At 45.6% G+C, this 24,413-nt stretch overlaps 1 protein-coding gene across 1 annotated transcript in view; it reads left to right on the forward strand.

The window, feature by feature from the left end:
• Nucleotides 1–24,413, forward strand: part of LOC126184064 (organic cation transporter protein-like) — a 331,100-nt gene that overhangs the window by 12,376 nt on the left and 294,311 nt on the right. The window contains exon 2 of the mRNA XM_049926425.1: nucleotides 20,397–20,558. Within this exon, the coding sequence (XP_049782382.1) occupies nucleotides 20,397–20,558 (162 nt within the window). The remainder of the gene's footprint in view (nucleotides 1–20,396; nucleotides 20,559–24,413) is intronic.

Here is a 24,413-nt window from a genome sequence, read left to right on the forward strand (position 1 = left end):
GAAACTCTACGTTAAAGTTTTTGTTCCTGTTCGGATATGGAAGACCGAACGTGTTCGAAATCGTCGACTGGTTATTCGAAAGATAGGTTTGCAAGATGATGACATTTACGGTTTTACATATGATTTCCTTCGTAATTCAGTATACGTGAAAGTCCAAACGTTGGACATGTACCAGGATTATGAACAAGACAGGCGGTTCCACGAACTTTCTTTATTCGAATGGCGAATCTGGTCCAATTGGGATCAGCTGTGTTGCGTTTGGGTTTCGATATGTGCTCGCGTTCAACCTCCTTTTGAACTGAAGTTCGATCAAATCAGACAATCGTTAACTCCTTATGGCGCGGATCTGAAGATTACTGGTGACAGATGGACAGGCAATAAACCTTTCAATGTAGACAACGGTGTGCGAAATGTTGGAGTTGATCTTACTAAGCATATCCCGTCTTATATGACCGTTCGAAGCTTCAAAGCCTTAGTTTCTTACATGTATAGGGTGCAGATCCACGGGTCATCTCAAGGCTAACTGCCCCGTGTAAAATCTTTAAAGAAGGATAATCAGGTGCTACTATCCGCTGAAGATAAACGAAATCAGGAAAGCCCGATGTATAGGCAAACGTTACCGGCCCCTTAAAGGAAAACTGGAATCGCAGGGATCGGATTCACCAAGTTGGGGAGAAATTGCAGAGAATCAGGATTCAGCTCGAAGTTGAATGTTGACAAATATACAGAGTCCAGCGGTCAATTCACCATGTCCGCATCATATCTCGCACCCAGACCTTAGACGGTAGCAAGACACCTGGAAAGGAAACTAAATGTTTGTCAAACATTCAGAGATTCCAAAAGCCCACAATTCCGATAGTATTAAAGTGTTAGCAGATAGTGAGATGCTAACTGACGAGGACAAAAACCTTAAATTAAATGAAAAATTCCAAAACCAAGCTTCCGGTGGAGCCTACCCAAACAAATAGACTAAACAAACGAAATGGCTAACTAGAACACAAAGCAAGAAGAAGGTACTGGAGTTAGAACGAAAACGCGCGCGCACGAGAGAAATCTTTAAGAAATCTCAGACAGGCTAAAAGGCATCAGATGAAGTAATTTCGGTAACGGTTGCCATTCAGGATGGAAAGTCAGTATGCAACTGGACAATCAGACTAAGAAAATCACGGTAGCATCTTACCCGTATACTCCCAATTCGATCATATCTTGGGCGGAGGATACCGAACAACAGTGAATATAATACTTAAAAGTTGGCTGTGGTAAATATCTCTCGGATAAGCTCGGTGATATAATTAGAATGTTTGAAAGACTGTCTTTATGCAGCTAATAGAAATTCTCATATTACAAGAGGCTGTAACAACTAAAGTAGCGGATATCACAGATATGATGACATCATAAATATCGGGAATGAAGGAGGAACTGCAGCTTTATTCAGAGAAGGTAGTCAGTGCAGGGCGCAAGCCATTTCAGAAACTGTTGGGGCATAACAGTCCAACTACATGACATAATTTAAATTAACGTATATGTGTCGCCAGGGGCTAATGAAACGCGGAACAGAAATGACTTCTATCGAAATGGGACAGTTGAACCACGAACGTTAGGGCTGCCACCAACTTAGCAGGAGATTTTAATTGTGTGTTACGCTACAAAGACCAGACAACTAATTTTGATTTGTATCAAGGGCTACAAACTTTAGTGAATTAGAATTGAAAGACGCGTGGACCTACTTGAAACCATAACTTACCGGCTGTACATAATTATGTTAGCAGTACATCAGCAGATAGATTAGATAGAGCCTATGTTAATAAAGAATTCCTATGCAGTTTCTTTGACTGTGGGATATATTCACATATAACCTACAAAAACTTTCTCGTGGCCGTGGGCTATGGTAAATTAATGTGTCGTTCAGAATGAGATTTTCACTCTGCAGCGGAGTGTGCGCTGGTATGAAACTTCCTGGCAGATTAAAACTGTGTGCCGGACCGAGACTCGAACTCGGGACCTTTGCCTTTCGTGGGCAAGTTCAAATGGTTCATATGGCTCTGAGCACTATGGGACTTAACATCTATGGTCATCAGTTCCCTAGAACTCAGAACTACTTAAACCTAACTAACCTAAGGACATCACACAACACCCAGTCATCACGAGGCAGAGAAAATCCCTGACCCCGCCGGGAATCGAACCCGGTACGTGGGCAAGTGCTCTACCATCTGAGCTACCCAGTCCTCACAGCTTTAATTCCACCAGTACTTCGTCTCCTACCTTTCGAACTTCAGAGAAGCTCTCCTGTGAACCTTGCAGAACTAGCACTCCTGGAAGAAAGGATATTGCGGAGACATGGCTTTGCCAGAGCCTGGGGGATGTTTCCAGAGTGAAATTTTCACTCTGCAGCGGAGTGTGCGCTGATATGAAACTTCCTGGCGGATTAAAACTTTGTACCGGACCGAGACTCGAACTCGGGACCTTTGCCTTTCGCGGCCAAGTGCTCCTTGCCCATGAAAGGCAAAGGTCCCGAGTTCGAGTCTCGGTCCGGCACACAGGTTTAATCTGCAGGAATTTTTTTTTTACCGTGTCGTTATTGCTGGAAGCCGAATTGAAACGACGGCTGCTGAGATGTATACGGGTGAATATATGTGCAAGTGTTGAGGAACTGAGGGCTCAAATGAACCAAGGGGCTACCGACAGCATTCATCGACCGTTGCTGCGTATGCGCCACCGCAGCAGGCACTGTCTTCATGCATCCATCATGACTGCCGTTCATGGGTGACGAAGGCTGGAATTTGGACTCCAGTACCGCAACTGGACGTCCACTGAGTGGCGACAGGTGGCCTTTTCAGACGGATTACATTTTATGCCCCATCGGACAGATGACCATTGACGTGTACAGTTTGAAATTTCTGAAAGCAAACACCCTGCAACAATGGAGGGTTTGTTATGGTCTGGGGAACGTTTTCGTCGAGTTCTCTGGATGATCTCGTCATTCAACAAGGCACAATAGATCATGAAGATGGTATCTGTTCCCGAAATAACAGATACTATTGATGACCATGCAGCTTCTCTAGAATGAAATGATAATTAAATCTAAACCCTTAGCTGCCGACAGGTGTTGTTGATATACATCAATGGGGACAGCTGAAATTGTGTCCCCCGACGGGGACCCGAACCCGGGATCTCCTGCTTACATGGCAGACGCTCTATCCACCTTTCTTTTTCTTTTTCTTTTTTTTTAAAAAAAATCTCGTTTTGTTCGTTGTTGGTCGTTGTATTTGTTCGGGGCGGACGTCCCATGACGCTTGTTCTAGTTCATCGTTGATCGATTCACTCAGTTTTTTTACAGAGGGCAGATAACCCTCTGACCGAACACGTTGAGCTACCGTGCCAGCCCCATCTGAGCCACCGAGGGCACAGAGGATAGTGCGACTGCAGGGACTTATCCCTTGCACGCTTCCCGTGAGACCCACATTCCCAACTGTCCACAACCTACATTCGTAGTGTTCCTAATAGATATTTGCCCATTCACTCATTACTCGCGCCAGACTAAGCTGACGAGTCCCGTAAGAGTTCGGACAAAGCGTGCGCATTCGCACAGAAGAAGGTCAATGGCCGGGTAGCCTTTAACTACATGAAGATGGTATCTGTTCCCGAAACAACAGATACCATTGATGACCATGCAGCTTCTCTAAAATGAAATGATAATTAAATCGAAACCCTTAGCTGCCGGTAGGTGTTGCTGATATAGATCAATGGGGACAGCTGAAAATGTGTGCCCCGACCGGGACTCGAACCCGTGCTTACGTGCAGACGCTCTATCCATCTGAGCCACCGAGGGCTACCCGGCCATTGACCATCTTCTGTGCAAATGCGCACGTTTTGCCCGAACTCATACGGGACTCGTCAGCTTAGTCTGGCGCGAGTAATGAGTGAATGGGAAAATATCTACACTCCTGGAAATTGAAATAAGAACACCGTGAATTCATTGTCCCAGGAAGGGGAAACTTTATTGACACATTCCTGGGGTCAGATACATCACATGATCACACTGACAGAACCACAGGCACATAGACACAGGCAACAGAGCATGCACAATGTCGGCACTAGTACAGTGTATATCCACCTTTCGCAGCAATGCAGGCTGCTATTCTCCCATGGAGACGATCGTAGAGATGCTGGATGTAGTCCTGTGGAACGGCTTGCCATGCCATTTCCACCTGGCGCCTCAGTTGGACCAGCGTTCGTGCTGGACGTGCAGACAGCGTGAGACGACGCTTCATCCAGTCCCAAACATGCTCAGTGGGGGACAGATGCGGAGATCTTGCTGGCCAGGGTAGTTGACTTACTCCTTCTAGAGCACGTTGGGTGGCACGGGATACATGCGGACGTGCATTGTCCTGTTGGAACAGCAAGTTCCCTTGCCGGTCTAGGAATGGTAGAACGATGGGTTCGATGACGGTTTGGATGTACCGTGCACTATTCAGTGTCCCCTCGACGATCACCAGTGGTGTACGGCCAGTGTAGGAGATCGCTCCCCACACCATGATGCCGGGTGTTGGCCCTGTGTGCCTCGGTCGTATGCAGTCCTGATTGTGGCGCTCACCTGCACGGCGCCAAACACGCATACGACCATCATTGGCACCAAGGCAGAAGCGACTCTCATCGCTGAAGACGACACGTCTCCATTCGTCCCTCCATTCACGCCTGTCGCGACACCACTGGCGGCGGGCTGCACGATGTTGGGGCGTGAGCGGAAGACGGCCTAACGGTGTGCGGGACCGTAGCCCAGCTTCATGGAGACGGTTGCGAATGGTCCTCGCCGATACCCCATGAGCAACAGTGTCCCTAATTTGCTGGGATGTGGCGGTGCGGTCCCCTACGGCACTGCGTAGGATCCTACGGTCTTGGCGTGCATCCGTGCGTCGCTGCGGTCCGGTCCCAGGTCGACGGGCACGTGCACCTTCCGCCGACCACTGGCGACAACATCGATGTACTGTGGAGACCTCACGCCCCACGTGTTGAGCAATTCGGCGGTACGTCCACCCGGCCTCCCGCATGCCCACTATACGCCCTCGCTCAAAGTCCGTCAACTGCACATACGGTTCACGTCCACGCTGTCGCGGCATGCTACCAGTGTTAAAGACTGCGATGGAGCTCCGTATGCCACGGCAAACTGGCTGACACTGACGGCGGCGGTGCACAAATGCTGCGCAGCTAGCGCCATTCGACGGCCAACACCGCGGTTCCTGGTGTGTCCGCTGTGCCGTGCTGTTGATCATTGCTTGTACAGCCCTCTCGCAGTGTCCGGAGCAAGTATGGTGGGTCTGACACACCGGTGTCAATGTGTTCTTTTTTCCATTTCCAGGAGTGTATTACGAACACAACGAATGTAGGTTGTGGATAGCTAGGAATGTGGGGCTCACGTGAAGCGTGCAAGGGATAAGTCCCTGCAGTCGCACTATCCTCTGTGCCCTCGGTGGCTCAGATGGACAGAGCGTCTGCCATGTTAGCAGGAGAGTCCCGGTCGGTGCACACATTTTCAGCTGTCCCCATTGATGTATATCAACAACACCTGTCGGCAGCTAAGGGTTTCGATTTAATGATCATTTCACAATAGATCAGCAGAAGTATGCGTCTATCCTTGGCGACCATGTCCAGTCCTACATATAGGTTTTTATATCCTCTGCATTATGATATCTACCAACAGGACAATGCAACGTGTCGCACAGCTGCCAGTGAACGTGCGTTGTTTGAAGAGCACCAGGATGAGTTTACCATACTCCCCTAGGCATCTAACTCCAACTCTAACTAACCCAATCGAGAATCTGTAGGTGGACCATGGATCCTCAACCGAGAAACCTAGCGCTGCTGGCCACGGCACTGGAGCCGGCACTGCTCCACATCTCCGTCGGCACCTTCCAGAACCTCACTGACTCTCTTCCTGCACGTCCCGCAGCGGGTCCCTGTTGCAAAAGGGTGTTATTCAGGCTTTTGACAGGTGGTCACATTAATGTGACAGGACAGTATACAATATGCGAAAGGCCAGGCATATTGACAAAAACAAATGGTTGCATATTATTTCTCCCGCCTGCAAGATCTTTAAAAACAACTAGAAGACCTTTCGGTAACATAATCAAATTGAAACTCTTTAAATCGTCAATAACCGCAGTAGTCCGGGACCGCCTAGACTTGGTGTGTACGCGAGACTGAGACAAGGACGAAATTACGGAGGAACGTACGTCATTATGTCATGTAATAACAGAGACACGCAGGGGGAAACAGAATAATAACCACGCTGGGAGACAGCTAAGGAGACGAACACGCTACCCAGACCGTAATAAGACAATTCTTGGCAAAGTACACTACTGGCCATTAAAATTGCTACACCAAGAAGAAATGCAGATGATAAACGGGTATTCATTGGACAAATATATTATATCGTACTAGAACTAACATGTGATTACATTTTCACGCAATTTGAGTGGATAGATCCCGAGAAATCAGTACCCAGAACAACCACCTCTGGCCGTAATAACGGCCTTGATACGCCTGGGCATTGAGTCAAACAGAGCTTGCATGGCGTGTACAGGTACAGCTGCCCATGCAGCTTCAACACGCTACCACAGTTCATGAAGAGTAGTGACTGGCGTACTATGACGAGCCAGTTGCTCGGCCACCATTGACCAGACGTTTTCAATTGATGAGAGATCTGGAGAATATGCTGGTCAGGGCAGCAGTCGAAAATTTTCTGTATCCAGAAAGGGCCGTACAGGACCAGCAACATGCGGCCGTGCATTATCCTGCAGAAATGTATGGTTTCGCAGGAATCGAATCGAGGGTTGAGCCACGGGTCTCAACACATCTGATATCTAACGTCCACTGTTCAAAGTGCCGTCAATGCGAACAAGAGGTGACCGAGACGTGTAACCAATGGCACCCCATACCATCACCACAGGTGATACACCAGTATGGCGATGACGAATACATGCTTCCAATGTGCGTTCAGGGCGATGTCGCCAAACACGGATGCGACCATCACGATGCTGTAAACAGAACCTGGATTCATCTGAAAAAATGACGTTTTGCCATTCGTGCACCCAGGTTCGTCGTTGAGTACACCATCGCAGGCGCTCCTGTCTGTGATGCAGCGTCAAGGGTAACCGCAGGCATGGTCTACGAGCTGATAGTCCATGCTGCTGCAAACGTCGTCGAACTGTTCGTGCAGATGGTTGTTGTCTTGCAAACGTCCCCACATGTTGGCTCAGGGATCGAGACGTGGCTGCACGATCCGTTACAGCCATACGGATACGATGCCTGTAATCTCGACTGCTAGTGATACGAGGCCGTTGGGATCCAGCATGGCGTTCCGTATTACCCTCCTGAACACAACGATTCCATATTCTGCTAACAGTCATTGGATCTCGACCAACGCGAGCAGCAATGTCGCCATATGATAAACCGCAATCGCGATAGGCTAAAAAAAAAAAAAAAAAAAAAAAAAGGGGGCGGGGTTCTGAGCACTATGGGACCTTAACTTCTGAGGTCATCAGTCGCCTAGAACTTAGAACTAATTAAACCTAACTAAACTAAGTACATCACACACATCCATGCCCGAGGCAGGATTCGAACCTGCGACCGTAGCGGTCGCGCGGTTCCAGACTGTAGCGCCTAGAACCGCTCGGCCACTCCGGCCTGCGCGATATTCTACAATCCGACCTTTATCAAAGTCGGAAACGTGATGGTACGCATTTCTCCTCCTTACATGAGGCATCACAGCAATGTTTCACCAGGCAACGCCGGTCAACTGCTGTTTGTGTATGAGCAATCGGTTGGAAACTTTCCACATGTCAGCACGTTGTAGGTGTCGCCACCGGCGCCAATGATTTAAGAAAAATGATGATTTACGACGCTCCAAAGAAATAGTCAGCTGGTCCCGACGGACTCCTGGTAGAGTTTTACTTATGTGGAACATAACGGGGAATGAACTAAATTAAATGTATAGTGACCTACTAACTATCCAGTCATTACCTCCTAAATTCACGGAGGGGATGTTTGTGCTCATTCCCAAACAAACGAGCAGCAAGAAGATTCATGATTTAAGACCACTCAATTTACTTAAAGCTTATTTTAAAATCCTAAGTCAAGTTCTAAATAGCATGGATCAATGAAAGCGATCTTTCATTAGCGTTTATAGACTTTGGTAAAGCCTTCCATAAAATCAATCACGATTTTTTAATAAGAATCACGCAATAAATAGGTTTCAACGAATACTTCTTAAAAGCTATACGCAAATACCGAGGTGGTATTTTTTCAAGAATAAAGATCAATGGGCAAGTAACTGAGGCATTTCCAATTTAACAGTCCGAACGCCAAGGTTGGCATTGTATGCAATGGCAGCTGAGCCATTGCTTTCGACACTGGTACAGAAACTGTAATGCCTTCAGATTTTCAACATTCAGTGTGTTACGGTTATGTTGACGACATAACCATTAATTTCGAATAGTGCAACGTGTGGTTCGCAAATATTCATGTACTTGTATGCAAAACTCAAACTACCGAAATCCAAAATTACGCATGTCGGACCTCACAACAGTGCAATAGTTGCTCACTGGCTAGACATAACTCAAGACAGACTCTAGTTCGGTTTATGTTTGAGAGCGCAACACAGGTAATTGACCACACCGAAATGGGAGCAAAAACTTAATAACATCAGGGCCTTGCTGAAGGAATACAATGTATGATCGTTAGATCGTATACAGAAAGTTCAATTTGTAAAGGCATTTATCTTTTGCACCCCCCCCCCCCCCCCCCATGAACCATGGACCTTGCCGTTGGTGGGGAGGCTTGCGTGCCTCAGCGATACAGATAGCCGTACCGTAGGTGCAACCACAACGGAGGGGTATCTGTTGAGAGGCCAGACAAACGTGTGGTTCCTGAAGCGGGGCAGCAGCCTTTTCGGTAGTTGTAGGTGCAACAGTCTGGATGATTGACTGATCTGGCCTTGTAACACTAACCAAAACAGCCTTGCTGTGCTGGTACTGTGAACGGCTGAAAGCAAGGGAAAACTACGGCCGTAATTTTTCCCGAGGGCATGCAGCCTTACTGTATGGTTAAATGATGATGAAGTCCTCTTGGGTAAAACATTCCGGAGGTAAAATAGTCCCCCATTTGGATCTCCGGGCGGGGATTACTCAAGAGGATGTCGTTATCAGGAGAAAGAAAACTGGCGTTCTACGGATGGGAGCGTGGAATGTCAGATCCCTTAATCGGGCAGGTAGGTTAGAAAATTTAAAAAGGGAAATGGATAGGTTAAAGTTAGATATAGTGGGAATTAATGAAGTTCGGTGGCAGGAGGAACAAGACTTCTGGTCAGGTGACTACAGGTTTATAAACACAAAATCAAATAGGGGTAATGCAGGAGTAGGTTTAATAATGAATAGGAAAATAGGAATGCGGGTAAGGTACTACAAACAGCATAGTGAACGCATTATTGTGGCCAAAATAGATAAGAAGCCCACGCCTACCTCAGTAGTACAAGTTTATATGCCTACTAGCTCTGCAGATGACGAAGAAATTGAAGAAATGTATGATGAAATAAAAGAAATTATTCAGATAGTGAAGGGAGATGAAAATTTAATAGTCATTGGTGACTGGAATTCGTCAGTAGGAAAAGGGAGAGAAGGAAACATAGTAGGTGAATATGGATTGGGGGTAAGAAACGAAAGAGGAAGCCGCCTGGTGGAATTTTGCACAGAGCACAACCTAATCATAACTAACACTTGGTTCAAGAATCATAAAAGAAGATTGTATACATGGAAGAAGTCGTAACTGCCATCTGCTTCACGTCTGCTGTGCAGCGAGCTACCTTAATTTAAGTATTAACTGTATTTTTCTTACTTGTCACTTCTTCTTCCGTGTGTATTTGCTTTTAGAAAGCTTTAATTGTCGAGTGCTATTAATAGTTCCATAGATTTCGTGTTTGTTTTGAATACAGTCAGAGAGAGTCCCTTTAGTCTGCCATAGTGCCAGTAGAGTCAGTGTCGTCGTAACTGCCGTCTGCTTCACGTCTGCTGTGCAGCGAGCTACCTTAATTTAAGTATTAACTGTATTTTTCTTACTTGTCACTTCTTCTTCCGTGTGTATTTGCTTTTAGGAAGCTTTAATTGTCGGGTGCTATTAATAGTGTTCCATAGATTTCGTGTTTGTTTTGAATACAGTCAGAGAGAGTCCCTTTAGTCAACCATAGTGACAGTAGTGCTAGTGTTTGTTTTCAATACAGTCCAGAGACAGGTAGTGCTATTTTCATTGTTTTCTACAAGGAGTGGCTAGCAACCACAGTTTAGTGAATAAACAGCCGCCTTTAGTGAATTAGCAGTCTAGTTAAAGGTTGATTAACTCTCTTCAGTAAATTGATTCCTTAGGATGGATAGGATGTGTGACTGCTGTGTACGGACGCAGGAGGAGCTGGCCACTATTCGCGAACAGCTGAGCGTGTTGGCCGCGGTCAGCCGTCTTCAGGCTGCTGCCTCGGAGTGTAGCGGCAGTGGGGAGTCTGGTGCGTCGCAAGGTACACCCCAGGTGTTACATGCTTCTTCACCCACTGTCCCTGCTGTCGAGACATCTTCGCGGGTACTGGGCGCGGTTGGGCCACCCTCTCCCCAAGGGGAGTGGCGGGTTCAGCGGCGTTCGCGGCGCACGAGGCGGAGGGTCAATGTGGAGGCTGGCCGTGTGGCATCGCCCGCTCTGCCTGTGAGTGGACATGTGGCTGCTCCTTCAGCAAGGTCCGAGCAGGCACACGGGGGGAGGGGTTTATTAGTTATTGGGAGCTCCAACGTTAGGCGGGTGATGGAGTCCCTTGGGGAAATAGCGGGAAGGTCGGGGAAGAAGGCCAGTGTTCACTCTGTCTGCTTGCCGGGGGGTCTCATCCGAGATGTGGAGGAGGCCCTACCGGCGGCGATAGAGAGCACTGGGTGCACCCGACTGTTGCTCATGTCGGCACCAATGACTCCTGCCGTCTGGGTTCAGAGGTCATCCTCAGTTCGTACAGGCGGTTGGCGGAATTGGTGAAGGCGGAAAGCCTCGCTCGCGGGGTGAAATCAGAGCTAACTATTTGCAGTATCGTTCCCAAAACCGATCGCGGTCCTCTGGTTTGGAGCCGAGTGGAAGGCTTAAACCAGAGGCTCAGACGATTCTGCGGAGATCTGCGGTGCAAATTACTCGACCTCCGCTATCGGGTGGAGAAATGTAGGGTCCCCCTGAATAGGTCAGGCGTGCACTACACGCCGGAAGCGGCTACAAGGGTAGCGGAGTACGTGTGGAGTGCACATGGGGGTTTTTTAGGTTAGAGAATCCCCTCCCTACGCCCGACAAGAGGCCTCCTGAGACGCGGCAAGGTAGGAGTAGGCAAAATGCAACAGGGAATAACAATATTAATGTGCTAATAGTAAACTGCAGGAGCGTCTACAGAAAGGTCCCAGAACTGCTCTCATTAATAAACGGTCACAACGCCCATATAGTACTAGGGACAGAAAGTTGGCTGAAACCAGACGTAAACAGTAATGAAATCCTAAACTCAGATTGGAATGTATACCGCAGAGACAGGCTGGACAGTGAAGGGGGAGGCGTGTTTATAGCGATAAGAAGTGCAATAGTATCGAAGGAAGTTGACGGAGATCCGAAATGTGAAATGATTTGGGTGAAGGTCACGGTTAAAGCAGGCTCAGACATGGTAATTGGATGTCTCTGTAGGCCCCCTGGCTCAGCAGCTGTTGTGGCTGAGCACCTGAAGGATAATTTGGAAAACATTTCGAGTAGATTTCCCCACCATGTTATAGTTCTGGGTGGAGATTTTAATTTGCCGGATATAGACTGGGAGACTCAGACGTTCATAACGGGTGGCAGGGACAAAGAATCCAGTGAAATTTTTTTAAGTGCTTTATCTGAAAACTACCTTGAGCAGTTAAACAGAGAACCGACTCGTGGCGATAACATATTAGACCTTCTGGTGACAAACAGACCCGAACTATTTGAAACAGTTAACGCAGAACAGGGAATCAGCGATCATAAAGCGGTTACGCCATCGATGATTTCAGCCGTAAATAGGAATATTAAACAGGGTAGGAAGATTTTTCTGTTTAGAAAAAGTGACAAAAAGCAGATTTCAGAGTACCTGTTGGCTCAACACAAAAGTTTTGTCTCAAGTACAGATAGTGTTGAGGATCAGTGGACAAAGTTCAAAACCGTCGTACATAATGCGTTAGATGAGTATGTGCCAAGCAAGATCGTAAGAGATGGAAAAGTGCCACCGTGGTACAACAACCGAGTTAGAAAACTGCTGCGGAAGTAAAGGGAACTTCACAGCAAACATAAACATAGCCAAAGCCTTGCAGACAAACAGAAATTACGCGAAGCGAAATGTAGCGTGAGGAGGGCTATGCGAGAGGCGTTCAATGAATTCGAAAGTAAAGTTCTATGTACTGACTTGGCAGAAAATCCATAGAAATTTTGGTCTGATGTCAAAGCGGTAGGTGGATCAAAACAAAATGTCCAGATACTCTGTGACCAAAATAGTACTGAAACAGAGGATGACAGACTAAAGGCCGAAATACTAAATGTCTTTTTCCAAAGTTGTTTCACAGAGGAAGATTGCACTGTAGTTCCTTCTCTAGATTGTCGCACAGATGACAAAATGGTAGATATCGAAATAGACGACAGAGGGATAGAGAAACAATTAAAATCGCTCAAAAGAGGAAAGGCCTCTGGACCTGATGGAATACCAGTTCAATTTTACACAGAGTACGCGAAGGAACTTGCCCCCCTTCTTGTAGCGGTGTACCGTAGGTCTCTAGAAGAGCGTAGCGTTCCAAAGGATTGGAAAAGGGCACAGGTCATCCCCGTTTTAAAGAAGGGACGTCGAACAGATGTGCAGAACTATAGACCTATATCTCTAACGTCGATCAATTGTAGAATTTTGGAACACGTATTGTGTTCGAGTATAATGAGTTTTCTGGAGACTAGAAATCTACTCTGTAGGAATCAGCATGGATTTCGAAAAAGACGGTCATGTGAAACCCAGCTCGCGCTATTCGTCCACGAGACTCAGAGGGCCATAGACACGGGTTCACAGGTAGATGCCGTGTTTCTTGACTTCCGCAAGGCGTTCGATACAGTTCCCCACAGTCGTTTAATGAACAAAGTAAGAGCATATGGACTATCAGACCAATTGTGTGATTGGATTGAGGAGTTCCTAGATAACAGGACGCAGCATGTCATTCTCAATGGAGAGAAGTCTTCCGAAGTAAGAGTGATTTCAGGTGTGCCGCAGGGGAGTGTCATAGGACCGTTGCTATTCACAATATACATAAATGACCTGCTGGATGACATCGGAAGTTCGCTGAGGCTTTTTACAGATGATGCTGTGGTGTATCGAGAGGTTGTAACAATGGAAAATTGTACTGAAATGCAGGAGGATCTGCAGCGAATTGACGCATGGTGCAGGGAATGGCAATTGAATCTCAATATAGACAAGTGTAATGTGCTGCGAATACACAGAAAGATAGATCCTTTATCATTTAGCTACAAAATAGCAGGTCAGCAACTGGAAGCAGTTAATACCATAAATTATCTGGGAGTACGCATTAGGAGTGATTTAAAATGGAATGATCATATGATGTTGATTGTCGGTAAAGCAGATGCCAGACTGAGATTCATTGGAAGAATCCTAAGGAAATGCAATCCGAAAACAAAGGAAGTAGGTTACAGTACGCTTGTTCGCCCACTGCTTGAATACTGCTCAGCAGTGTGGGATCCGTACCAGATAGGGTTGATACAAGACATAGAGAAGATCCAACGGAGAGCAGCGCGCTTCGTTACAGGATCATTTAGTACGGAGATGATAGATAAACTCCAGTGGAAGACTCTGCAGGAGAGACGCTCAGTAGCTCGGTACGGGCTTTTGTCAAAGTTTCGAGAACATACCTTCACCGAAGAGTCAAGCAGTTCTTTCCACGAACAATACGAGACTGGAATAGAAGGGAGAACCGATAGAGGTACTCAAGGTACCCTCCGCCACACACCGTCAGGTGGATTGCGGAGTATGGATGTAGATGTAGATGTAGAAGAAACCTGGAGATACTGACAGGTTTCAGATAGATTATATAATGGTAAGACAGAGATTTAGGAACCAGCTTTTAAATTGTAAGACATTTCCAGGGGCAGACGTGGACTCTGACCACAATCTATTGGTTATGAAGTGTAGATTAAAACTGAAGAAACTGCAAAAAGGTGGGAATTTAAGGAGATGGGACCTGGATAAACTGACTAAACCAGAGGTTGTACAGAGTTTCAGGGATATCATAAGGGAACAATTGGCAAGAATGGGTGAAAGAAATACAGTAGAAGAAGAATGGGTAGCTTTGAGGGATGAAGTGGTGAAGGCAGCAGACGATCAAGTAGGTAAAAAGACGAGCGCTAGTAGGAATCCTTGGGTAACAGAAGAAATATTGAATTTAATTGATGAAAGGAGAAAATATAAAAATGCAGTAAATGAAGCAGGCAAAAAGGAATACAAACGTCTCAAAAATGAGATGGACAGGAAGTGCAAAATGGCTAAGCAGGGATGGCTAGAGGACAAATGTAAGGATGTAGAGGCTTATCTCACTAGGGGTTAGATAGATACTGCCTACAGGAAAATTAAAGAGACCTTTGGTGAAAAGAGAAAAATTATGTGAAATTCTTTTTAAAGAAAAGTGGTCTGCTGGACTGATGGTCTCTCCAATCTCTGGCGACCGCGAATTGCCCCTCTTCACCTTTAGTAACGCCAAGTGAAGAATGTAGGCTTACACGATGGATCAGAATCCACATTAACTATGACGTGCCTTTGCTACTGACTGAAAGAGAAGCTGAAGTCGTGGCAAGCAGAAGTTCTGTCAGCAGGAAGATTTCTTTCAAAAGGAATTTTATTTCACTTAATAAACCAATAATTATGTGAAGTCGCAGGAGTCCTACGTCTCATTGTATTTGAACATGAGATGTCTAAAATATTAGAGATGGACCCTGATCCAAACTCCGATCTCCCTCTTTGCGAAATAAGACCACTTCAGGACGGTACCGTTCCATCATGTCGTTGCTTTACAAGATTCCAAACTGTTGAAGGTGTCCAGGAAAGGTACATCTCTGGGTTTGAATCCTGCACAAGAATTTTTTTCATGCCCTTCAAACTCCTAATGCTGTGTGAAAAACATTTTGGTTTTTAGCATCTCTTCATGCACGTGTTTGTTTCTCAAGAACTGATCGCTGCCGCGAAAATGACGTGCTGGATCTCTGCAGTGGAGAGTACGATCTGCCTACCACACTTATGTGCTCAAGACACAAATGAAATGCAAACTGGTGTAAACCTAATATCGTCTTAACCCAGCAAATTGCTAATCAGAGTATTTGAAAATGCTCTGTGATCTCAAGATTATGTTGAATGCAAATGACAGCAATTCTCATTAATAATTTCTTATGTAAATTAATTAAATTTGCTACCGCAAATGCGTATTGTTCCGTGTAGATGCAACGACTTTATAATGAAATGTGATCATAGTAAGAGCACAATTCAGTTATGCACAAGAAATCTGTCAAATTTGTAATTTATTAGAGTTGCCTGATGTAGGCTGTTATAGCACAAAAAAGTAAATAGAATTCAATATTTTTAATTTATCATTTTATTTTCTTCCAGTTGTATCACAATTAGATGAATAACAATTAGTTGTCTGCACAAAAAGTGAATGACGATTGGCTATTTGAAGCTGAAAGCAAGACAAAATTATATCAGGACAAGTCTAACAAATTCAGTTCCACAATGGAATGTAGGTGAATGTGCACAAAATTATAATTAAATGATTGCTTGAGTGGAGCTCACTTAGGACAGATTGTTCTGCTCACAAGGGGTGATTACCTCATATGGAAGACTGCTGCGGAATTGCGACTGGCTTTTCAAATCTGTGCAGCTCCAAATTCAAGTTATAACTAGACCCAAGGTCCAAGTAAGTAAAACATCTGAAGAAGCAACAGAGATTGTAGAATAGACATCGAAAACTATGAGCTGCCTAGAGCAAAGAGAGCGCTAGCGCTAAGAAGCAATACTAACTCGAAGGACTCAGCAAAAACTGCGCCAGGCTGTGACCGGGCTCATCTGCCTCACGGTCACACGGCTGCACACTGTCTCTCCGTCGTCCTGACTTCCGTCTCTGCTCCCAGAAACCCATGGCTTGGAGGGGAGGATTCACAACTTCCGCACAGCGATGTCCTAGAATTATTCTCAACACGCTAAAACGCAGAGAAAGCCTGCCAAAACTTCTCCATTATCACTTACTGTATGTACATTAACTGGCCAGAGGTTGGTATACTGTATGTGGCGCGTCACCGGTAACTTGTTCAGACATTCGCGCCATGGCGCCTATGGTGATGACCCATCTGTCGTCTGGACAGTTAGATTCTAGAATTTTCTACCCTGAAAACGGCAAAATGTTGGTGTCACAAGTTTGTATCAGTCGACAGGATGTGCAGATTAGTCACGCCAGCAATACAGAGGGGGACCTGCAGTTGCTTTGCCCATGCCACCTTGTGAATAACGGAAATCGGCAAACCAGCAGCCCACCAAGATATCCTTGGCCGTCCTGTATTCAAAGCGCTGAGACCACCCAGGTCTCTCGCCACGTCTTCTCAGACACGACCCCAGGGAAGAAAAATTCACGAATCTTACTCCAGATTAGCAATGTATTTGTCTCCAGCGCAGTTAAGAACATTAAGATGCCGATTTTACTTATTGCTTGAAAGCGATATGTGACAGTTCTGTCACAATTCTCAACAATAATACAATAATGGTAAATACCAGACACGGAACTTGTGAACACAACACATGAGGTTGAAACATGTCACTTCTAGCTATTGGTGAAAAAGAGTTTGATAGTCAACCACGAAATATGCAGGTTTCGACATCCAGTCAGCACAAAACTTTTGAGCACGTTATTCCTACTTCAAACAGGTGCACAGCTCGCTACAAGAAAAGTAAACCGATATTTAATCTCTATTCGTGGCTAGTTAACATCAGAAATAGGTGTCAGGTTGGAATTTCCAATAAGACTAAAATTTTTCGTCTCTTCATTTCAGTTTCAAAGATCTCACTACCGTCGAAAAGTATTAGATATATAACATTTGATTTTACGTAATAAACAACCAAGTAAGGTGCTGAGTTCGAATCCGTATCCAACATATAATTTTGAATCACGTTGTTTCAAGTTTAAACATGCATATACTTCGTTATTTGTAAAAGAAATAATATTTATGATTTGAGATTTGGTGTCAACGGTTGGGACGATAATTCCCCAGTCCAGCTGCTACAATACTCCGACCAATGGTGAGGGATTACACAGAAATTGCAAGGAGTTCATGGATGTCGGGTGCAGATGTGAGGCTGTTAGACTGTCCTTGGTGCACAACATGTCTATTTGGCCCTGCGGTGGTCAGATGTGGCCCTGGAGCCTCGATGACGAGTAAGCGTGCCCTCCTGTTCCTGTGCGCTCTGGCATCGAGCGTCACATCCGAATGCTTCACGAATCTGGATATTGCATGATTCAACCAGCCTGCTAAAAGGAGACCCACAATGAAGCCCTTCCAAACCTTCTCACGTGCTGATAACGTTAACTCACACGAGCTACACTGTGTCTCTCTGTCCTTCGCAGGAATCAGTCAATATCTGACGCTATTCATTCCCCTTGTATACCCCATCAGGCCTGGTAACAATACTAAACACAAACAACACTAATGCAGTATAATGGCCGTTCTACCCGCCACAGCAAGTTGCAATTCCAATCATTTACGTATCTGCCAATGTATGAACGTACATTCACATTCGAAAATATCTTCTGGATGCTTCACTTTTTTGCTAGGCAGTGTATTTTAAAGGGGATGTCATTGGAGTAGGTGAATAAATACAATTACACTACTGGCCATTAAAATTGCTTCACCGCGAAGATGACGAGCTGCAGACGCGAAATTTAACCAACAGGAAGAAGATGCTGTGGTATGCAAATGATTAGCTTTTCAGAGCATTCACACGAGATTGGCGCTGGTGGTGACACCTACAACATGCTCACATGAGGAAAGTTTCCAACCGATTTCTCATACACAAACGGCAGTTGACCGGCGTTGCCTGGTGAAACGTTGTTGTGATGCCTCGTGTAAGGAGGAGAAATGCGTAACATCACGTTTACGACTTTGATAAAGGTCGGATTGTAGCCTTCGCGATTGCGGTTTATCGTATCACGACATTGCTGCTCGCGTTGGTCGAGATCCAATGACTGTTAGCAGGATATGGAATCGGTGGGTTCAGGAGGGTAATAAGGAATGCCGTGCTGGATCCCAAGGGCCTCGTATCACTAGCAGTCGAGATGACAGGCATCTTATCCGCATGGCTGTAACGGATCGTGCAGCCACGTCTCGATCCGTGAGTCAACAGATGGGGACGTTTGCAAGACAACAACCATCTGCACGAACAGTTCGACGATGTTTGCAGCAGCATGGACTATCAGCTCGGAGACCATGGCTGCGGTTACCCTTGATGTTGCATCACAGACAGAAGCGCCTGCGAGAGTGTACTCAACGACGAACCTGGGTGCACGAATGGCAAAACGTCATTTTTTCGGATGAATCCAGGTTCTGTTTACAGCATAATGATGGTCGCATCCGTGTTTGGCGACATCGCGGTGAACGCACATTGGAAGAGCTATTCGTCATCGCCATACTGGCGGGGGGTGCCATTGGTTACACGTCTCGGTCACCTCTTGTTCGCAATGACGACACTTTGAATAGTGGACGTTACATTTCAGATGTGTTACGACCCGTGGCTCTACCCTTCATACGATCCCTGCGAAACCCTACATTTCTGCAGGACAATGCACGACCGCATGTTGCAGGTCCTGTACTGGCCTTCCTGGATACAGAAAATGTTCGACTACTGCCCTAGCCAGCACATTCTCCAGATCTCTCACCAACTGAAAACGTCTGGTCAATGGTGGCCGAGCAGCTGGCTCGTCACAATACGCGAGTCACTACTCTTGATGAACTGTTGTATCGTGTTGAAGTTGCTTGGGCAGCTGTACCTGTACACGCCATCCAAGCTCTGTTTGACTCAATGCCCATGCGTATCAAGGCCGTTATTACGGCCGGAGGTGGTTGTTCTGGGTACTGATTTCTCAGGATCTATGCACCCAAATTGTGTGAAAATGTAATCACATGTCAGTTCTAGTATAATATATTTGTCCAATGAATACCCGTTAATCATCTGGATTTCTTCTTGTTGTAGCAATTTTAATGGCCAGTAGTGTATTTCAAAAAAAAAAAAAAAAAAAAAAAAACAGTTTATTTTTTACTAGGTCTAAAACTTTGCTTCCGCAGTTATTTCTCGAAGTAGCGACTTTATTATGAAAAACTTGCAAAAAATTTACGATTGAAAGTATTGGCCATCGTTCGCCACTGCTTTCTCCTAGCTTTAGGGCAGCATACGAATCCCCTCAGTGTATAAACTGTGCATCTTTTGAGGGGAGCCATGAATGTATCCAATTTTGCACTTTTTCATATGACCGCAGGTGCTAGTCAGCTAGGTCGTGTGTCATAGATCGAAAAGGTGGCAGTCAGAGGGGGGAATATCTGGAGAATACAGCGGGTGAGGTAGAACGTCCCATTTCAACGTTTCCAAGTATGTTTTGACGGGATTTTCGAGATGGGGTCGTGCACTGTCAGGCTGCAAAATCGTTTTTTCATGTCTGCCGATGTAGTGTGGGCGTTTGTCTTTTAGTGCTCGACTCAAACACATCAATTGCTTTCGATAACGATCTCCTGTGATTGTTCCCGTCGGTTTCAGTAGCATCGAAAGCTTTCTCTCTTTCACAACTATGACGGTCTTCAACTTCAAATCACCACTCTCGAAGCATGGAAAACATTTTCTGCGAAGTTCTGTCACTAACAGGCGTCTCATTATAGGTCTTATCCAGCTTTTTATGAGTCTCAGCCGCAGATTTCTTCATATGAAAGCAGAAAATTAAAACCTCCCACAGATGACGAGAATGGGGTTCATACGTTGACGTATTCAGTCGAGAATAACATTATGATGCAATCAAAAATCGACTGATATTCTGATGGCGTTATGTTATCAAATGCCTAAGCTTACTGTTTGACACGACGAACGACTTGCACCACTACTTTCCACTACTGCCATCTATTGCAAAACGGCGGAAGCAAAATTGTAGACCTAATAGTACACCTCTTACAGATGTGTAGAGATCAGAAAATTTCATGTTAGATGTTACTTCTGTTACGTCTTAGTCCATTCATATGAATAAATTCGAAATGTCATGTTTCAGATGAATGAAGACGAGCTACTGGAAAAGGCAGGAGAATGTGGCTGCTTCCAGTTTCGGATAATAGCCATGTTCGCTGTTGTGAACATATTGTCGGCTTTTCACTACTTTGGACCAACGTTCCTAGACATGCAGGAGGCTGGTTTTGAGAGCGTCTCACAAGAGGTCAGTACCGACGAAAATGCTTTTAAATTTGGCACGAAGGGAGGTGGCGCAGTGCTTAAGGCAGTACGGAGCATTCATCCAGTCTTAGATTTTAGGAATGTCCTTAAACCATTTGAAGCAAGTACCAGTCTGGCTCCTTTCAAGTGGACACAAGCGATTCCCTGCCAGTTCCTTGTTCAGTCTACAATTGCATCGATACTCTTCAAACCAGTGTGAAGTGGATGGCAGACAGTAATTCGCATTGTGCCAATTATTACGGCTTCTTACGATTCCATTCAGTGTAGAGTGTGGGAAGAATGATTGCTTAAAGGCCTCTGTGGGCGCTGTAATTAGTTTAATTTGGTCTGCACGGTCCCTACTGGAATAATATGTAGAAGGCTGAAGCATATTCCTAAATTCATCGCTTAAAATCGGATCTTAAAACTTTCTAAGTGGGTTTTCATGGGATAGTTTGCGTTTATCCATAAGCATCTGTCAGTTCACTTTTTTCAGCATCTCTGTGGCTCTCTCCCAGGGGTCAAACAAACTTCTGACGAATCGTGATGCCCTTCTTTGTATATGCAAGGTATCCTGTGTTAGTCCTATATGCTTTGGGTACCACACATTTGATCCGTATTCTAGAACGGATCACATGAGTGCAAACTCCTTTGTAGACGGGACTATATTTTCCCAGTGAACCAGAGTCTGCTACCCGCTTTACCTACAGCTGAGCCTATGTAATCGTTCCATTTCATATCAATACAAGTTGTCCATCCTGATATTTGTATGACTGGACCATTTCCAACTGTGAGTCATTCACATTGTAATCATAGGACAATATATTTTTTAGTCCTATGAAGTGCAAAATTTTACGTTTCTGAACATTTAAAGCAAGCTGCCAATCCCCGATTCTTCTCCACCTCTAATAACCTAAACATCGACGGAACGTTGATCTCTAATCTTTCTTTTAAACATGGCAGAAGAATTCAGACTGCGGAAAGACGATGACCGTCTTAGTAGATATGCACTTCAAGATCAAATTTAATCCCATACTCAGGAAATGGATGATGTGAGCAATGTGAGAGTCTAACATTGCTCTATTTGAAATTTGCTAGTCAAGTGATGCGCTGAAAAGTCGAATATATAATTGCTGTTAATTTAGTTAATGGTAATCCGTATCTTGTTTTGACTGATTGATGAATATTTGACGCTCATAATACGGGTGATATCAATGATCGCAAAGATAGGCCCACTAACCATCCTTATTTCTCTCTACCTGTGTAGTTAACTGCATATATCATAGTTACTGTGTTGTGCGAATTTGACGGAGTCTTGGATGGCCCTCACGGTAGGTGGGGCAGTAGCCGCTGGCGACCAGAACCGGAAGATTCCTGGAGTAGAATAGCCTACTTCTAAATACCGTGACGGAAAAAATCGCAACACCAAAAAATAATGGACGTAGAGTAACGAAATTTCGGCAAATCATTTGTCTAGGTAACATATTTAAGTGATTAATTTGCACTATCACAGGTTACTGTAAGCGCGAGATAAACAATTGCAAATTTGAAATGCTGGTACATTAATAACGGGCGTAACCGCCGGAATGTTGAATGCGAGCATGGAAACGTGCATGCATTGTGTTGTAAAAGTGCTGGATGTCAGTTTGTGGGATGGAGTTCTATCCTTGTTGCACTTGATCGATCATTACAGGGATGCTTAATGCTGGAGTTGCCTCCCGATAATGTCCCATGTGCGCTTGACTGGAGATAGATCTGGTGATCGAGCACGCCAAGGCACAATGTCGATACTCTGTAAAGTATGTTGGGATACAACAGGGGTATCTAGATGAGTGTTAACCTTTTGGAAAACACATCCTGGATTGTTGTTCATGAATGGCAGCACAACAGGTCGAATCAGGAGACTGAAGTACAAATTTGCAGTCAGGGTTCGCGGGATAAACACGAGAGTGCTCCTGCTGTCCTATGAAATCGAACACCAGACCATAACTCCATGTGTTGGCCCAGTATGTCTAGCACGCAGACAGGCTGGCTGCGTACCCTCAACTGGCTGACTTCTAACCAACACACGGCCATCACTGGTACTAAAGCAGAAACAGCTTTCATCAGAAAATACAATAGAGCCCCACCCTGCCCTCCAATGAGCTCTCGCTTGACGCCACTGAAGTCGCAAATAGCGATGGTTTGGAGCCAGTGGAATGCGCGCTACAGGGCGTCTGGCTCGGAGCTGTCCTTGAAGTACCCGATTTCTAACAGTTCATCGTCTCGCTGTGGTGCCGACTGGTGCTCAGATTGCTGCTACAGATGCAGTACGATGCGACAGAGCCACGCGCCGAATACGATGGTCTTTCCTCTCGGTAGTGCCACTTGACTGTCCGGCCTGTCGTCTTGCGATCATAATTTCTCGTGACCACCACCGCCAGCATTCACGTACAGTGACTACATTCCTGCGAGTCTTTCTGCACTGTCGCAGAAGGAACATCCAGTTTCTCGTAGTCCTATAACACGACCTCGTTCAAACTCATTAAGGTGCTGATAATGACGTCTTTGTCGCCCGAAAGGTATTCTTGACTAATATCAACTCACCATGTCCAGTGTCAAAGATAACTAACGCTCACGACCGTTCAATGTATATTTGAAGCAAATCCGGTTTTCATCCTCACAGTTGTGCTACTAACGCTACTCTTATGCGACTTTCGTTATGTCTCACAACCCCTCCTTAGCATAGCGACTTTTTTCCGCCAGTGTATTAGTCGGTCTGCAGCAGGGAATGGTGACCCTGGAACTGACCACCAGGTAAGCATTTACGGGTCCCATATTATCTGCCTCCGTCGCCAAACTACAACCAAGCATTGCGCAGTCCTGGGCTGTGGCTAAACGGCCCAATATATTAACCTTGTCGCGTGTTTGGCCAGTGCAGAATAAATTACGAGGGTTCAAAATGGTTCAAATGGCTCTGAGCACTATGGGACTCAACTGCTGTGGTCATAAGGCCCCTAGAACTTAGAACTACTTAAACCTAACTAACCTAAGGACAGCACACAACACCCAGCCATCACGAGGCAGAGAAAATCCCTGACCCCGCCGGGAATCGAACCCGGGAACCCGGGCGTGGGAAGCGAGAACGCTACCGCACGACCACGAGATGCGGGCAAAATTACGAGGGCTATGCGGAAAGTTAGGTCCGATCGGTCGCGAAATGGAAACCTCTGTGAAAATCAAAAGCGTTTTATTTACAACAGTTAGTTACACCTTCCAGCTATTTCTCTATATAGTCCCCACTCCGAGTCAGACATTTGTCGTAGCGGTGTACCAACTTTCCAATATCTTCAAAAAAATGGTTCAAATGGCTCTGAGCACTATGGGACTTAACAGCTGTGGTCATCAGTCCCCTAGAACTTAGAACTACTTAAACGTAACTAACCTAAGGACATCACACACATCCATGCCCGAGGGAGGATTCGAACCTGCGACCGTAGCGGTCACGCGGTTCCAGACTGAAGCGCCTAGAACCGCACGGCCACACTGAAGCCTGCCGCCTGTGCTTTCCGGCAGTTATCTATGCTGCTCTGCAGGTAGTTCTCTGTGCCAAAATGCTGTCTTCATAGCCAGCGGTTCATATGAGCAGAGACGAAACTCATGTGAAGTCAATTACAGATTGTATCACAGGTGATCAAACATTTCCCACCGAAAAGCTGCAGGAGCATCTTCATCGCCCCTGCAGAGCGCGGCCGAAAATTGTCATGAAGGAGGAAAGACATGGCAGTTGTGTTAGGTGGGCTGCGTGAAATCAGGCGAAATCTCTCACCAGACCCTCATACTTGACCGGAGTCATTATTTTCTATACATCTTTACGCTC

Source organism: Schistocerca cancellata, chromosome 4 (genome assembly GCF_023864275.1).
Source record: "Schistocerca cancellata isolate TAMUIC-IGC-003103 chromosome 4, iqSchCanc2.1, whole genome shotgun sequence".
NCBI classification, from domain to species: Eukaryota; Metazoa; Arthropoda; class Insecta; order Orthoptera; family Acrididae; genus Schistocerca; species Schistocerca cancellata.